At 42.7% G+C, this 18,704-nt stretch overlaps 1 protein-coding gene across 1 annotated transcript; it reads right to left on the bottom strand.

Annotated features, from left to right (window-relative positions):
- Nucleotides 1-10,572: 10,572 nt before the first annotated feature.
- Nucleotides 10,573-18,383, bottom strand: LOC134345215 (leucine-rich alpha-2-glycoprotein-like). Its single transcript, XM_063045514.1, has 2 exons — nt 18,198-18,383; nt 10,573-11,924 (listed from the first exon to the last, which is right to left on the bottom strand). The coding sequence occupies exon 2, from the start codon at nt 11,917-11,919 to the stop codon at nt 10,903-10,905; it is 1,017 nt and encodes a 338-aa protein (XP_062901584.1). The 5' UTR covers nt 11,920-11,924; nt 18,198-18,383; the 3' UTR covers nt 10,573-10,902.
- Nucleotides 18,384-18,704: the final 321 nt, after the last annotated feature.

Here is an 18,704-nt window from a genome sequence, read left to right as displayed (position 1 = left end):
GATCATTTTTAGCATGGCAGGCTGTGCCTAATTGGATACCACAGGAACTGATGCTGGACCTCTAATTATCAATAATTTAATTCAATAATTTTGAAGAGGATCAAGAGTAATATATCTAACTGTGTGGATGACACAAAGTCAAATAGCATTATGAGAAGAACGCAGTGAGGATTTAAGAAAAATGCGCTGGCTAGGTGTCTGGGGCAATGATATAGCAAATGGAACATAATTTGAAAAAAAAGAGATTATTGGATTTGGTAGAAAAATGTAGAATAAGTTTCTTCATGTCAAGGGGTTCTAGATCCATGTGAGACAACCACAAATGCAGAAATGTTTTCACCAGGAGGATAGTGAATCTTTGAAATTCTTTATCCAGAGGGTTATGGTACCTGAATATGTTCTCGATTTGTTTTTATATATGGAACAGATAAAGGGACATGAGATGAGTACAGGGAAATGGCACTGGAGATGTGTTTTCTTGAAAATAATTAATTGTATCAATAATGTCAGAAACCCACTTTAAAACGTGTTCCAAGATAGTGCATAGATTCATAGTGCTGTGCAAAAGTCTTAGGCACGTATATACCAGACTTTTTCACAGTACTGTTAGTAATTTTATGTGTTGCATGGTACTGCTGCTGCCAAAAAAAAAACAAATTTCACAATATATGTGAGTGATGATAAACCCAATTCTGATATGGGTCTCTACTGCAGACTAGGAGTGGGAAGGGGGCAAGGAGAATGGAGTAATGGTTGCAAAAAGGGGAAGGGAGAGGGGAGGGATTGGGAAGCCCCGGAGAAACTTTCTATAATGATCAAAAAATCAATTGTTAGGAATCAAATGACCTTGCCTGGTATCTTAGGGCTGGGTGTATCTGCGCCTGTGTCCTATTCCCCCTCCCTTGGCACCCTTTTCTGCCACCTGTCCCACACCCCTCCCGCGGTGCTCCACCCTCATCACTCCCAATATCCTTTGCTCCCACCAGATTTACAAACTCGCTCACTGCTCCACGTTGACAAACATAGTACTGTACAAAAGTCTTTGGCACCCTAGCTATAATTAAATGTGACTAAGACTTTTGCATAGTACTGCATACCAGTTTAAATAAGTTAGTACAAAGCACAGACCAAAAAAGGGTTTCAAAGACAAGAAATATGTAGCTAAGTGAAAAGATTTACAAGGGGGTTTCTTTAGAATGAAATTAAAACAATTGAATGATTTTCTTTCACCAAATAAGAAATGCTGGGAAGGATATGTGGTCATCAAGAGGCTAAAACAGTGTATAAATGAGAAGACTGTGAGTTCAAGGAATTTGATTTCACAATCCATTGCTGAATTCAGCACCAATATCTGGACCTTACTGAGGCTAGAAATTCTTGGAAATTGTCAAAAGTGATCTCTTGTATGTTGATATATTTTCTTTCCACCTTCATACTTTCCAAAAAGTTTTCAAAACTGCTGTGTTGGTTATAAAGTGCTTTGAGTCACCATGAGGTCATGTGATACAAAAATTCAATTCATTTAGTTTCATGGTTCCTCAGCTCTTCTCTTGTCCCCAACTGCATATCGAAAGATGATTGTTGGTCTTGGCACATCCAATGAATGATGGTATAGACATTTACCTGAAGTACTAGCTAGGAAACGTTTGTGTTCTAGGATTGAGATGTATAGCCAGCAATCATCCAATAAGTGCTAATTTTTGGGAGGACAACTGCTTTGAGTTTTACTTGCACCCTCCACCATGACATGGAATGATGTTGAGAAGAGATTTTTTATTGTAAGTTTTTATCCACAAGTATTTAAATTTTTCTCTTTCCATTCCTAAGATCCACACTTCCCTGTTCATTATTAGGTATTTTTGTCCTTCCATCAATTTCAGCAGAGCTTGAGATCGTTTGGGTCGGTTACTTGTGGAAAAGTATCATGCCAGATTTAAAGAGCGAGTGGGGCCTGTTCGGACTTTTTGTGGAGTTTCAGACTGAGTTAGGTCTCTGGCTCTGTGACTCCGAATGGATGGGGGAGAAGAAACGAGCAGTAGTGATAGGAAATACGTTGGTCAGGGAAACAGACAAGAGGTTCTGTGGATGAGAATAAGATTCCTGGATAGCATATTGTCTCCCAGGTTTCAGAGCCAGGGACATCATGGATCGAGCCCGTAGCATTCTTAAGAGGAAGAATGAGAAGCCAGAGATCATGGTCTGTGATGCTTGGAATGACATCGGTAGGAAGGGAGACAAGGTACTGCAAAGTGAACTTGGGAGTTAGGTGCTAAGTTACAGGACATGTCTTCCATGGTGGTGATCTCAGGATTGCTACCCATGCCACACGCTAGTGAGACTAGAAATACAAAAATACTACAACGTAACACGTGGCTGAAGGGATGGTGCAGGAGCAAGGCCTTTACGCTTCTGGATAATTGGGCTCTCTTCCAAGGAAGGTGGGACCTATGCAAATGAGACAGTTTGCAGCTGAACTGGAGAGGGCCCATTATTGTTGCAGGAAGGTTTGCCAGGAGAAATTACTTCAGTCAGAGGGTGGTAAATCTGTGGAATCTGTTGTCACGAGCGGCTGTGGAGGCCAAGTCATTGGGTGCATTTAAGACAGCAATAGATAGGTTCTTGATTAGCCAGGACATCAAAGGGAATGGTGAGATAGCAGGGGAGTGGGGATGACTGGAAGAATTGGATCAACCCATGATTGAATGGCAGAGCAGACTCAATGGGCCAAATGGCCTACTTCTGCTCCTATATCTTATGGTCTTATGATCTTATGATGCTGTGGGGGCTTTAAACTGGAGCTGTATGGGGGTGTGAGCTTGAGTGCCAGGGCAGGTATTGGAGGGCTTGTGGATAAAGTAGATGTTAAGCCTATATACAAAGATAGGATCCGAGAGATTGAGTCTGGTTGGACTAATGTTCTGTATTGCATCTGTTTGTTTAGAGATACAATGAGGAACAGGCCCTTCCGGCATAATGAGCCACATGGGCCAGCAACCCACCCACTTAACAATAATCTAATCATAGGACAGTTTACAATGACCAAGTAATCTTGTAACCGGTACGTCTCCAAACTGTGGGAGGAAACCAGAGCACCCAAAGGAAACCCATGTGGTCATGGAGAAAACGTGCAAACTCCTTCCAGATGGCACCAGAATTGAACTCCAAATGTGGAGAAGTTGCTGCCAATTGGAAGCGACTGGGGTCATTGATTAGTTTTGAGGGGCTGATGCTATTGAATGCCGAGCTTTTGTCGACAAAGAGGATCCTGATGTACGCATCTTTGCTGTCCGCGTGTTTCAGTGTTGAGTGAAGAGCCAATGAGATGGCATCTACTGTGACTCTGTTGCTCTGGTATGCAAATTGGAGCAGATCCAAGTCGTGTTTCAGGCAGGAGTTGCTATGTTTCAACCAACCTCTCAAAAGACTTCACCACTTTGGATGTGCATGCTGCTGGGTGGTAGTTATTGAGTAGGTTCCCATGTTTTTCTTAGGTTATGAAGACACACAGTCCTCTTTTATTGTCATTTAGTAATGCATGCATTAAGAAATGATACAATATTTCCTCCAGTGTGATATCGCAAAACACAGGACAAACCAAGACTGAAAAAACTGACAAAACCACATAATTATAACATATAGATACAACAGTGCAACAATACCATGACTTGATGAAGAAGTCCATGAGCACAGTAAATTTCAAAGTCTCTCAAATGTCCCACAACTCACGCAAACAGAGGAAGGAAGAAAAACTCTCCCTGCCATACCCGACCACAATCCGACTCTGAATCATCCGAAAACTTCGAGCTCTCATCAGCTTTCCGACACCGAGTACTGAGCGCAGTCTCTTTCCGAACGATTTGACCTCCTTCTCAGTCGCCAAAAGCAGGCAAGGCCGGGGATTTTGAGGCCTACTTTTCAAAAGATCCCCAACCACGCAGTAACGACAGCAACGAACGAGCATTTCAGAAATTTCTCCAGATGATCCTCTGTGCTTTCATGTCCATTCTCCATCAAATCAGAATTGTCCATGGCCCCTATTTAACAGATACAATATCATTTTTCACCGGAGGGCTGCGCACGCGCAGGCACGCCGCCATCTTCTCCTCCCTCCTTATAATCAAAGCCTGCGTGAAGCAGGTGGCGACCGCACACTGCCAAAGTGAGAGGTTAAAAATCTCAGCGAACCCTCCAGCCAGTTGATCAGCACAAATCTTTAGTGCTTGTCCAGGTACCCTGTCTGGGCCAGGTGCTCTCTGTAAGTTCACCCTCCTGAAGGCTGCTCCCACATTGGCCTCAGAGACTGAAATCACAAGATCATAAGGGGGCTGTGGGAGTTCATGATGGTTCTACCATGTGTTTTGATGGTCAAAGCGAGCATAGAAGGCATTGAGCTCATCTGGAAGTAAAGCCCTGTTGTCGCCTATGTCGCTTGATTTAACTTATAAGAGCTGACAGTATTCATGTCCTGCCTCAACTGTCAAGCATCTTTTCTGAGCCCTCTCACTGGGCTCGTATACAACGCAAACACGAGGAAATCTGCAGATGCCGGAATTTCAAGCAACACACATAAAAGTTGCTGGTGAACGCAGCAGGCCAGGCAGCATCTCTAGGAAGAGGTACAGTCGACGTTCGGGCTGAGACCCTTCGTCAGGACTAACTGAAAGAAGAGCTAGTAAGCTAGTAAGAGAAAGGGAGATCTCCCCCTCCCCCTCCCACTTTCAAATCTCTTACCTCTTCTTTCAGTTAGTCCTGACGAAGGGTCTCAGCCCGAACGTCGACTGTACCTCTTCCTAGAGATGCTGCCTGGCCTGCTGCTTTCACCAGCAACATTTATGTGTGGGGCTCGTATATAAACTTGGCTCAATAGCTAACTCTACTAACAGCCATGTGACTCGGTGGTGAGAAGGCCACTTTTATAACAATATACCTCTAGGGTCGGTATGATTTGGGGTTCACCTAAACAGAAAAGTTGGGATGTTCTAATTAATTAAACCTCGATTTGAACGAATATTGTGTAAATACTAGCCCATACAGAATTACTGGTCACCAAGAAATGACGAATCAAAGACCAACATAAAATTATAAAGGAAATATATTTACCAATTACAGCTTTATCAAACAGTTATTAAGAGAAAGAAAAGAAAGAAAAATAAATACAAGGGCCCATTACAGTTAAACCTGGCTAAATGTGCACATGACTGTTGGAGCTCATTTCTTCCAAAAGCTGGATATAACCGTTACTTATGGTGCTGAATTCTAATCACTAAGCACTGGTAGATCTTCCCATCTTAGTCTCCTTCGTCTCATGAAGCATTCCTTGCAATCGTGTCTTCCCATCTGATTGAATCCTATGGGCGTCTCCCCTGATCTTCTCTTCTCCACATCTCCGGCCAAAAGACCAAGAACCCCATCACACATTGTTCTCCACCCAGCTCTTTCTAGAACTTTCTCCCAATGCCACCATCCTGGTTGGCTGGCACAACATTCCTAAGGTGAACAGCATAGTCCCTTATCTTCAGTCAATACCGAAACATTCTACCAGCAGAACACACTGCTTTTACTGAAAACTACTAAAATGAAATACCTCACAGCATAGCAGTAAAAATCCTAACCAGGACATTACATTTTATTGATTCAAGTTTAGTCCGGAAGTGCCACTTCAGCCATGAAATTGCTTTCTGGAGATCATAACTAGACCTCTTGTAACTTCCTTTGTCACCAGACTTGAATGCCTCTGATCTGGCCCTCAGCAAATTATGATTTATTGGTTCATTCAGGACTTTGTGTTGGGGAAGTCTCTGTATGATTTTGTGGTGATGCACTTGTCTAGAACTTTTTAAATGAAGTCCATGACAACCATGGTGTCCAGATCTATGGATGAGTTCTTGAACATAGCCCAGTACGCCGACTCAACGCAATCCTGTAGCTGCTCCTCTGCCTCCCGTGACCTCCTCTTTGCTATCCCAATCACAGGAGTTTTGCTCTTTAGCCTCTGCATGTATGCAGAGGCAGAGGTGGACAGCCAGGCGATCAGATTTGTTGAAATAAGGTCTGGGCATAGAATGGTAGGCATTCCTTACCTCACTATAACAGTGGTCTAGTGTGTTGGGCCCTCTGGCGATACAGGTTATAAGCTGATGGTAATTGGGCAGGGTTTTCTTCAAACAAGCCTGGTTGATCTCCTCAACTATCATTTGAATTGTTTTGGCATGGACTGTTTCTTGTTCAGAGATGGGATGTTATAGAATTTGTATAGGATGTTGGTGAGGCCTACACTGGAGTATTGCGTATAGTCCTTGTCATTTACCTATAGGAAAGATATCAATAATATTGAAAGATTGCAGGGAAACTTTATAAGGATGTTGTCTGGACTTGAGGACCTGAGCTATAGGACTATACTCCATCGAGCAGAGGAGAACGATGGGAGATTTGATAGAAGTATACAAAATTATGAGGTTTAATGCAAACAGGCTTTTTTCCACTGAGGTTGGGTGAGACTAGAACTAGAGGTTGTAAGTTAAAAGTGAAAGGTGAAATAATCTGGAGGAAAACACACAGAGGATGCAGAGGGGGATCAACAAGGCGAGAGAAGAGGACCGGGTTGAGACAACAGAGGCTTATGGAGAAGAGAAGTTATAAGCCATGTCTCCCCTCTCTCATCATGGGAAATGTGAGATCACTGGGGAATAAAATGGATGAACTGACGGCGCTTGTCTGGAGTCAGAGAACATTTCGGGAGAGCAGTGTCATGTGCTTCACTGAGACATGGCTGCACGAGGACATACCCAATCAAAGCATTTCCATAGAGGGCTTCCAGACCACTTGAGCTGACTGGAATTGCACTGAGAGCGGTAAGCATAAAGGAGGGGGGCTGGCGGTTCTGGTAAATAACAGATGGTGCAATCCTGAGCATATTATGATCAAGGAACGTGTCTGTAGCCCAGATATTGAACTTTTTGCTGTTGGACTCCGGCCATATTATTTGCCAAGGGAAATCTCGCATGAAATTGTGGTTGTTGTGTACATACCTCCCTCTGCCAACTTGACGTTGTCGTGTAACATCACTTACACCGTCATAGCCAGATTACAAACCCAGCACCCAAGTGCCCTCATTACCATCTCGGGTGACTTCAACCATGTTACCATGGCTAGAACTCTGCCAGCTTCACGCAGTATGTGAACTGTACAACCAGAGGGGAGAGGACTCTGGATTTGATGTACGCTAATGTTAAGGATGCATACAGCTCCTCTCCTCTCCCCCCACTGGGAAGGTCAGATCATAACCTGGTGCATCTAAAACCCTCCTACATGCCTCTGGTGAAGAGTAAACCTGCAACCTCGAGGACAGTGAGAAAATGGTCGGAGGAGGCTTATGAGGCGCTCCAGGATTGTTTTGAGGTGACAGACTGGCAGGCACTCTGTGAGCCACATGGGGAGGATATTGATGGGCTCACAGAGTGCATCACTGATTACATCAACTTCTGTGTGGACTGCAATGTTCCGACAAGAACTGTCCTTTGTTATTCAAATAACAAGCCATGGGTGACGAAGGACATTAAGGACATCCTGAACGCTAAAAAGAGGGCGTTTAGAAATGGAAATAGGGAGGAGCTGAGGGCAATACAGAGGGAGCTGAAAGCCAGGATCAGGGAGGCTAAAGACAGGTACAGGAGGAAGCTTGAGTGGAAACCCCAGCAGAACAACATGAGAGAGGTCTGGAGGGGGATGAGGACCATCACTGGGTTTCGGCAAACTAGCAACAGAGGAGCTGAAGGCAGTGTGGACAGGGCCAACGATCTGAACCTGTTCTTTAACAGATTTGACATTGTGGCCCCTGCCCATCCCACACATGAGCCATCTGTTGTCCACCCCCAACCAACACATATTCCACTCTCCCCTCCTACCCCTCCTCACAGTCCCCTACCCTGATCTCATGACTATACCCCTTCCCCACACGAAACCACCACGGTGGGCTTCACAGCTCTACAGGTGAGAAGACAGCTGAAACGTCTCAACCCAAGCAAGGCTGCAGGACCGGATGGTGTCAGTACCAGGGTGATCAAAGCCTGTGCCCCTCAGCTATGTGGAGTACTTTGCCATGTATTCAACCTGAGCCTGAGGCTCCAGAGGGTTCCTGTACTGTGGAAGACGTCCTGCCTCGTCCCTGTGCCGAAGATGCCGCGCCCCAGCGGCCTCAATGACTACAGACCGGTGGCATTGACCTCCCACATCATGAAGACCCTGGAGAGACTTGTTCTGGAGCTGCTCTGGCCTATGGTCAGGCCACACTTAGATCCCCTCCAGTTCGCCTACCAGCCCTGACTAGGAGTTGAGGATGCCATCGTCTACCTGCTGAACCGTGTCTACGCCCACCTGGACAAGTCAGCGAGCACTGTGAGGGTCATGTTTTTTGACTTCTCCAGTGCGTTCAACACCATCCGCCCTGCTCTGCTGGGGGAGAAGCTGACAGCGATGCAGGTGGATGCTTCCCTGGTGTCATGGATTCTTGATTAAATGACTGGCAGACCACAGTACGTGTGCTTGCAACACTGTGTGTCCGACAGAGTGATCAGCGGCACTGGGGCTCCACAGGGAACTGTCTTGTCTCCCTATCTCTTCACCATTTACACCTCGGACTTCAACTACTGCACAGAATCTTGTCATCTTCAGAAGTTTTCGGATGACTCTGCCATAGTTGGATGCATCAGCAAGGGAGATGAGGCTGAGTACAGGGCTACGGTAGGAAACTTTGCCACATGGTGTGAGCAGAATTATCTGCAGCTTAATGTGAAAAAGACTAAGGAGCTGGTGGTAGACCTGAGGAGAGCTAAGGTACCGGTGACCCCTGTTTCCATCCAGGGGGTCAGTGTGGACATGGTGGAGGATTACAAATACCTGGGGATACGAATTGACAATAAACTGGACTGGTCAAAGAACACTGAGGCTGTCTACAAGAAGGGTCAGAGCCGTCTTTATTTCCTGATGAGACTGAGGTCCTTTAACATCTGCCGGACGATGCTGAGGATGTTCTGCGAGTCTGTGGTGGCCAGTGCTATCATGTTTGCTGTTGTGTGCTGGAGCAGCAGGCCGAGGGTAGCAGACACCAACAGAATCAAGAAACTCATTCGGAAGGCCAGTGATGTTGTGGGGATGGAACTGGACTCTCTGACGGTGGTGTCTGAAAAGAGGTTGCTGTCTAAGTTGCATGCCATCTTGGTCAATGTCTCCCATCCACTACATAATGTACTGGGTGGGCACAGGAGTACATTCAGCCAGAGACTTATTCCACCAAGATGCAGCACAGAGCGTCGTAGGAAATTATTCTTGCCTGTGGCCATCAAACTTTACAACTCCTCCCTTGGAGGGTTAGACACCCTGAGCCAATAGGCTGGTCCTGGATTTATTTCATAATTTACTGGCATAATTTACATATTACTATTTAACTATTTATGGTTCTATTACTATTTATTATTTATGGTGCAACTGTAACGAAATCCAATTTCCCCCGGGATCAATAAAGTATGACTATGACTATTTAAGGGGAACATGAGGGGGAACTTCTTTACTCACAGGGTGCGAGAGTTAGGAGCAAGGTGTCAGTGGAATTGGTGGAAGTGGGTTTGATTACAAACTTTCCGAGGAGTTGCGATAAGTACATCGATGGGAAGGGTATGGAGAGCTATAGTCCAAGTGCAGGTCAATGGGACTAAGCAGAATAGCAGTTCGGCATGGATTAGATGGGCTGAAGGCCTGTTTCTGTACTGTATGACTATATGTTTGAAAATGTGCTAAAATGAGTTGATGATATCCTGCCCTCTGACCTATATGGCACAAGAAAGTAGATTCCCATCTCTTTACTGTTTTGTAAATGTTAGCTGCATCTCACTCTCACTTTTAAACACGGAAAGATTTCTGGTAAAGAATCTACTGTGAATACGATTTCCTGCAATAGAGGATTAGTATGACTGTATTCACACTGGTCTTTGCATTGACAGGTCATTCCAAATATTGGTAACTTTTATTTTTATTGCTTGGCTTGGGATATCCACAGTTTGTTTTACAAGAAAGTGTTAATTGGAGAAATATTCTCTCTATGTACAATATGTAATTTCATAAAGAATAGGCTTACTATTTTCATGTGCATAACAAATTTTTTATGGTAAGTACAAACATTATTTTCCCCAGCTCATCACAATTCTGGCTAATAGGATAGATGGTGGGCTGTTAAATAACACCACCAATTCCATGGTGTTACTCTCCTGAAGTTCGGGAGCTAAGATCTGTTATTTATTTTTGCATGTCCACTGTGTCACCTGAGTGTAAAATCCAAACAGCAGAACCATGATGGTGTCATCACTGAACAAACAGTATGCTCCTTGTGCTGGCTTTTGCAATTTGATATCACTGTCATCTCACCCAGCATCCTCACTGGACTCCACCCGAGTATCTAATTTACAGTGATGACGTATGTATATGTGTTGCTTGTGATAGTGACATAGTCAAAGCAGTTGATTTGCAAAGTCAATAAGTTGCTGTCAGGTAATTAGGAACTAGAAGACTAGATGTCAGAGGCAGGAGGGCATATTTAACTTTTATTTTCTTTACACTATTTATACAAAGTAGAAATTAAATGTTTTAAAAATGATTATAGTAACACGTTAACATGTGCAAATGAGTTCTGATGAAGGGTCTCGGCCCAAAATGTTGACTCTTTATTCCTTTCCATGGCTGCTGCCTAACCTGCTGAGTTCCTCCAGCATTTTGTGTGTGTTTCTCTGGATTTCCAGCATTTGCAGAATCACTTGTGTTTATTTGAGTAGGTTACATGGTCGGCACAACATTTTGGGCTGAAGGGCCTGCAATGTGCTGTAGATTTCTATATTCTATGTTCTAAGTTCTATTTTAACACATTAGTTCCTCTTCAGAAAGTGTTTTAATTTCTTTCCCCCTTAGTGCCTCAGGTTTGGCACATAATGTTGTGCTCACAAAATATACCTTCTTAAAATTCACATTTAACCATTGCCACAGATACCTTAAATCACAGTTACACATCCATGGATTCTTTGAGATGTCTAATCCCTGTTCCCACTTTGCCCCAATTTGCTGGAGGTTATCTAATATTCTTGGAGGCAATGATGTTAAGTTGTTGTCTGAAAGATCCAAAGTATCTAGCTGTGGTAGGTTATTAAACAGACCCTTGGGAATCTTCACAAGCTTATTGCTATTAAGAAATAAATAATTTAAATTGATTACATGATTAAAGGTACCAGGAGCAAATGTAGTCAACTGATTTTTTCCCAGGTTTAAGCGCTCCAGATTGGGTAGTTTGCTAAACAGATTAGCTGGCAAAAATTCAAGTTTATTACTGGATAAATCAAGTACTTGCAGATTAGTCAAATTATTAAATGTATTGGAAAGTAAAGATGTCAGCATATTGTTTGATAAGTCAAGCCTCTCAAGACTCTGAAGTTTACAAAACCAAGAAGGATTTGCGGTTTGCAGTCTGTTACTCTGTAAAATTAGAGAGGTTAGTTTGAAGGTCGTGTTAAATAAGTTCGGTGGCAATGTAGTCAGCAAATTGTTGGTTAAATCCAATACTCTCAGCTGTTGAGTATCTTTTAGAACACCTGAAGCAATGTTTTCCAACAAATTATTTGAAAGATGAAGTTCCTGTAACTGGAGAAGTCCAACAAAATCTTTGTCTGTTAGAGTGCTAATGTTGGTGAATTCAATGGATATGATGGTTGCCTGAGTTGGAATGTTCTGTGGGACTTCCAAAAGAGTTTCAAGTGAAACACAAGTCACTGATGTGGTATTGCTAGAAAAGTTGCAGGTGCAGTAACTTGGGCAATCGGTCGTGGAAAATGTAGAGGAAAAGTAGCTCAGGATCAGCACCACTGTTATCTTCAGCACATCCATTTGATCTGAAATTTGTAAGAAATACAGGAATGTTCTTATTTATGGCTAGAGTAGATAACAAGCAAAAATGAATACAAAGAACTTTCATTGAGATTTGTAATATTTTGTTTCCTTCCCTATTTTGTTTTTCTCCACAAACCATCCTTGTTTAAAGAGAACATCCCATTGAACAGTAGATGCCCTCTCATTTACGGCTTGCATTAACTGAAGTCCCATTCAGCTGAGGCTAGAAAAGAACAGTAATGGCATCAATCACTGGGTTGGGTTAGAATGACTGATCCAAAATACAATTACTGATAAATTGGGATCGTTTGAAAAATGGGCAAATCAATCTTGGTCCCCAGTTCCCTGACCAGCATTCTTAGAACATAGAACAATACAAGGCAGGAACAATCCCTTCAGCCAGTGGTCTCTGTGCTGACCAAGATGCCAAATCATTTCTGCATGCACATGCTCTATATCCCTCCAGTCCTTGTATATTCAGTGACCTGTCTAATTGTCTCTTACACATCACTGTTCTCACTGTTTCACCACATCATTAGCCACGGACCAATCAATTCGAAGCAAGAGGTAGCTTCACACAGGTCAGGGAGAAGAGTTTAAAAAAAGAGAGTTTTGCTGAGATTGGTGCATTAGCGGCAGACCAATCGATTCGCGATTCATTATCAGGGGCAAATAAAAGTAGAGCAGGGTCAAAGCAGAGCGGTCATTGTGTGAGTGGACCAGTGTAGGAGTGGGAACTTAAGGCTTTGGCGAGGAGGGACAGGTAAGTAGCAGGTAAGGCTTTTGTAGTGGTTAAATAAAATGTCACTAATTACAGCTGATTAAATTAAGTAGGGATGATGCAGGATCAGGTGATGTGCTATAGCTGCTTGATGTGAGAGGTGGTGGATCCCATTATGGTTCCTGGTGGCCAAATCAGCAGCAAGTATTGACTGTCCGAGGAATTCAGGCTCAAATTTGATGACCTGGCATCTGGGGTTCAAACACAGCAGCACATCAGGGAGGGGGAGAGTTACCTGGATTCTCTGTTTCATGAGGTAGTCACACCCATTAGATTAGCTGCCTCAAATTTGGTCTGTGGTCAAAGACAAGAGGGTGTGACTGTGAGTGAGTCTGGTGGAGGGATCTATGAGACAGTGCTGGAGGAGCCTCAGCCCTTGAGCTTGTCCAACAGGTCTGAGGTTCTTGCTCCCTGTGTGGATGAGGGTGGGGGCTGTAGGAAGGATGAGCAACCTAACTGTGGCACTGTAGTTCAGGGAGCCATTCAAGAGGGAGGAGAGAAGAGAAATGTAGTGGTAATTGGGGAGAGTATTGTCAGGGTAATAGACAGGGTTCTCTGTTGTGAGGATAGAGTGTCCTGAAGTCTGTGTTGCCTGCTTGGTGCCCGGGTTTGGGACAGCTTATCTGACTTGCAGAGGAATTTGCATTGGGAGTGGAAAGATCCGGTTGTTGTGGTCCATGTGGGCACCAATGACATAGGTAGAACAAGGAAAGGGGGTCTGCTGAGGGAATTTGAGAAGCTAGGGACTAAATTAAAAAGCAGAATCAAATCTCTGGATTACTACCTGAGCCATATGCAAATTCGCATAGGGTCAAGAAGATTAGAGAGTTAAATGTGTGGCTCAAGGATTGGTGTGGGAGAAGTGGGTTTGAATTCATGGGAAATTGGCACCAGTATTGGGGAAAGAGGGAGAAAGTACAGGGATGGGTTCAACAGATTGGACAAGTATGGATAAAGTAAAAGAGAAGAGTGTGGATAAGAATAAAGAAAAAGCAAAAGACAAAGAAGAGAGAAGTAAGAGTGGAGTGATGAAAAGTCAAGTGCAAAAGAGTAAAAGATTTGAAGATTTTAAAAGCTCAATGAGTGTAAAGGCACTTTATTTGAATGCCTGTAGTATTTGAAAAAAGGTCAGTGAACTTGTGGCACAAATCAGTATAAACAGGTATGACTTAGTGGCCATTACACTGACGTGGTTCCAGGGTAGAGAAGACTGGGAATTAAATATCCAAGTTTATCCGCTAATACGGAGGATAGACAGAAAGGTAAGGGAGGGGGTAGCGCTCTTAGTTAAGAATGAGACCAGGATGATAATGAGAGACGATATAAGATCTAAGGAGCAGAATGTTGAATCTATCTGGGTAGAGATTAGGAATAGTAAAGGGAAAAAAAATATCACTAGTGGGAGTTGTCTATCAGCCACTGACTAATAACATTACAGTGGCACAGACAATAAACAGAAATATCTGAGGCATGTAAGAATGGAACAGCAGTTATCGTGGGAGACTTTAAATTGTACATAGATTGGGTGAATCAAGTTGGTCAAGGCAATCTTGAGGAGGACTTCATTGAAAGCGTCCATGATTGCTTTCTTGAAAAGCATGTTACTGAATGTCTTATCTTAGGTCTGGTCCTGTGCAATGAGACAGATAAAATTAGTGATCTTGTAGTTAGGGATTCTCTTGGAAAGAACGATCACACTATCATTGAATTTCTCATACAAATGGGTGGTGCAATAGTTCGATTGAAAACCAGAGTATTATGCCTAAACAATGGAGACCACAGTGGGATGAGGGAGGGTTTGGCTAGTGTAGACTGGGAACACAGGCTATATGGTGGGACAGTTGAGGAACAGTGGAAGACTTTCAAAGAGATTTTTCATGGTGCTCAACCAAATTATATTCCAGTTGAAAGCAAGGACAGTAAGGGTGGGGAGAGCCAGCCATGGATAACTAAGGAAATAAAAGAAGGCATCTAACTGAAAACTTGTGCATACAAAGTCACTAAGAGTAGTGGAAAACTGGAAGATAGGGAAAACTTTAAAAAGCAACGAAATACCAATAAGTGAGCAATAAAGAAAGGGTAGCTAGATTATGAAAATAAACTAGCACAACACATAAAAACAGATGGAAAAAGCTTTTATAATATATAAAGTGGAAAAGGGTGGTTAAACTGAACATTTGTCCCTTGGAGCAGTGGTCCCAGGCCCAATACATTGCCGCGAAGAATGCAGTGGTGCAGCGGTGGCTGGAACGCACCCAGCACATCTTTAAGAAAAAAGCCAAAATAAACAAGCTAATTAATTAGGTGCCACCAGGCATGTAAATGTGGCCCAATCAGAGAATGTTATGGATGCGATGGGAGGTGAGGACCTCGATACAATAACTATCACTAAAGAGGTTATGCTGAGCAAACTTGTAGGTTTAAAGATAGAGAAGTCCCTGGTCCTGATGGAATACATCCCAGGGTACTGAAAGAAATGGCAGAAACTATAGTAGAGGCTTTGGCAATAATTTACCAAAATTGTCTGGACTCTGGGCAGATCCCGGAACGCCACTGTTCAAAAAAGGATGTAGGCAAAAGGCAGATAACTATAACTATAACTAAAAGAAAATTACAGGAGTTCTGAGGATATAACGAGTGCAATGGATAGAGGGGAACCAATGGACGTTATTTACTTGGATTTCCAGAAGACATTCGATAAGGTGCCGCATAAAATACTTATCCATGTGATAGGGATGCATGGAGTTGGGGGTGATGTATTAGCATGGATAGAGGATTGGTTAACTAATAGAAAGCAGAGAGTTGGGATACACGGGTGTTACTCTGGTTGGCAATCAGTGGTGAGTGGTGTGCCACAGGGGTCGGTGCTGGGTCTGCAACTGTTCACGACATACATTAACGATCTGGAAGAAGGGGGCCGAGTGTAGTGTATCTAATTTTGCTGAAGATACTAAATTGAGTGGAAAAGCAAATTGTGCAGAAGATAGAGAGTTTGGAGAGAGATATAGATAGGTGAGTGAGCAAGGGTCTGGCAGATGGAGTACAATGTTGGTTGAATGTGAGGTCATCCACTTTAGAAGGAAAACTGAAAGAGCAGATTATTATTTAAATAGTAAAAAATTGCAGCATGCTGCTGTGCAGAGGGACCTGGGAGTGCTTGTGCATGAATCACAAAAGGTTGATTTGTCGGTGCAGCAGGCTATCAAGAAGGCAAATGTGATGTCAGCCTTCATTGCTAGAGGGATTGAATTTAAGAGCAGGGAGGTTATGCTGCAACTGTACAGGGTAATGGTCAGTCCAGACCCTGGAGTACTGTGTGCAGTTCTGGTCTCCCTACTTGAAGGATATACTGGCTTTGGAGGCGGTGCAGAGGAGGTTCACCAGGTTAATTCCAGAGATGAAGGGGTTAGACTATAAAGAGAGATTGAGTCACCTGGGATTGTAGTCGCTGGAATTCAGAAGAATGAGAGGAGATCTTAAAGAAACAAATAAAATTATGAAAGGGATAGATAAGGTAGAGGCAGGAAAGTTGTTTCCACTGGTAGGTCAGACTAGAACTAGGGGATATAGCCTCAAGATTTGGGGGAGTAGATTTAGGACGGAGATGAGGAGGAACTGCTTTTCCCAGAGAGCGGTGAATCTGCGGAATTCTCTGCCCAGTGAAGCAGTGGAGGCTACCTCCGTAAATATATTTAAGACAAGGTTGGATAGATTTTAGCATAGTAGGGGAATTAAGGGTTATGGGGAATAGGCAGGGAGTTAGAGGTGAATCCATGGCTAGATCATGATCTTATTGAATGGCAGAGCAGGCTCGACTGGCCTGATGGCCAATTCCTTCTCTTATTTCTTATGTTCTTATCTTCTGGCAGTACATTCCAGATCCCCACCATTTTCTGGCAAAAACAGAAATTTCCATCCACAGTTCAAACCTATGCCCTTTGGTATTTGGTGCTTCCACCCTTATTTGTGGCTCGTATAAATTTATATCAGGTCTCCCTTTGGTTTCTAATGCTCTAGTGAAAACAATCTTACTTTGTCCAATCTCTCCTTATAGCTAACACTCTCTAATCCAGTTATTCTGGTGAACCTCTTCTGTACCCTTTCCAAAGCCTCCACATCCTTCCAGTAATGCGGGAACTAGAACGGTACACAACATTCTAAATGTGGCCTGATTAAAGTTCTATACTGCTGCAACATGACTTCCTGACTTTCATGCTTAATTTCCCAGCTGATGAAAACAAGTGCTGCCACTTTCAGGGAGTCACGAACTTGCATCCTAAGATCCCTCTGTAAAGCAGTGCTCCTGAGCATCAACCATTTACTGTATACTTTCCCTTTATATTTAACCCCCCAAGTCCCAAAATTTCACCTCACACTTCTTGGATTCAATTTCATCTGCCAACTCTCCCCCCATAACTCTAACTGATCTCTCGCCCACCTTGACAACCAACTTCGCTGTCCAACATTCCACCAATTTTTGTTCTTGTGGAGTAAAGCTTCCTTATAAATGCAGTCTCTCTAAATTTACCAATTATAGCATAATCTATTTATTAGACATTAATGTAGATGATCATGTAGGCTTGGGCAGTTTAAAGGGTTAAAACATATTGGAACTGAAAACACAGAAGGAGAGCAGACAGGAAGCAGGAAAGAGAAATGCCTCATAGGAAATGAAGGAAGCTAACCTCAACAATTCTGTCAGGACATGAACAACTGATCCCAATTACTGCTTCACTAACTGGAAGGAATAATGTGAATTTGAGACAAGTTCAGACCAGAAACTATGCTAAATGGCTTTATTTAGTGCATTGTAATGGCAGATGCAATAATTGAGGGTACATTGTATTTCAGTCTTAAGAGCATTTATTGCTTCTATAAATATAATCCTGATAATTTGGCTGTAAGTAGTTAAATGGCTTATATAATGTTTAATGGCAGAGATATTTTAGTTTTAAAGTTTGGAGCCAGTTCATTCAGTAAATAATAAAGCATGACCCAATACAAAGTTACTTAATGATATTTTACTCATCTCACGTTAATCTCGGAGTAGTATATGGTGACATACACATACTTTGTTAATAAATTTACTTAAAAGATTTTGAACTCCATGTCTTTCAGCACACAGAGGTTTGAGCAACGCAAGAATAAATTTATTACTAGTTCTTTTTAATCAACTGTAACTGAACCACCTTTTTCCCCTTTTTGAAATGACATGCATTTAACAATTGGCATTTCAGCAAATATTATTTACCCTTAACCTGTTAACATAAAACACAAGTTGTTAATCCTTCTACACCCCCCTCATGCCAAGTTTGGGAAATAGCTAAGTCATGAGGTGGAATCTTTCTTTGCATAGGCCCGGTGTGCAAAATGTGCAAACAGATTCATAGATAAACTTCTCATATTCATCAGGAAGAACTTACCTTGACAAAAGGAAAGAGAGAGAAGCTGTTAAAAAAAGACTAGACAGTCAATTCCACCAGACTATTCTTACCTAATTGTACGGAGTCCGTGTTAACTTTGTTCTGTCTGCTTTGTGAAGTCAATTGATGTGGAGGAGTATCTTAATGATTCAGCAGTTCTCCCTGCCCAACAAGCAACTGGTTTACTGTTCCTGTCTCAGGTAAGACTAAAATACTGGGGTTTGTCACATCTGAAGTTACACCATCGCAGGAATGGTAACGTTGCCCAAGTCTCTTCAACCTTTATGCAATATTAGTTGGTTGATAATTAACTTGTTCAGAACATGCAGTACACTTGCAGATTTTGGCACTTGCTATTTAATGTAAATATATCTCTTTAATAAGAAGATAGTGGTGTTAAAGGACTGAAATGTGGACATACTTATATTGCAAAATTTCCATTGTAAGCCAATCTATTGAAAACATAAAGTTCTCTCACTGAGAAATTTGCTATTTTAATCAATATGCATACATCTTGTTTGAGAGAGATTTGGGGCCTGCAGGATCAAGATTTTTGAAGAATTCTAAAATTACTCAGT

The sequence above is a fragment of the Mobula hypostoma genome, chromosome 4 (genome assembly GCF_963921235.1).
Source record: "Mobula hypostoma chromosome 4, sMobHyp1.1, whole genome shotgun sequence".
Taxonomy (NCBI): domain Eukaryota; kingdom Metazoa; phylum Chordata; class Chondrichthyes; order Myliobatiformes; family Myliobatidae; genus Mobula; species Mobula hypostoma.
This window is presented reverse-complemented; position numbering and strand designations above follow the sequence as displayed.

What these genes read in the sequence shown, in the direction of transcription:
- LOC134345215 (XM_063045514.1), bottom strand. Translation starts at nt 11,919, where the DNA reads ATGGATGTGCTGAAGATAACAGTGGTGCTGATCCTGAGCTACTTTTCC.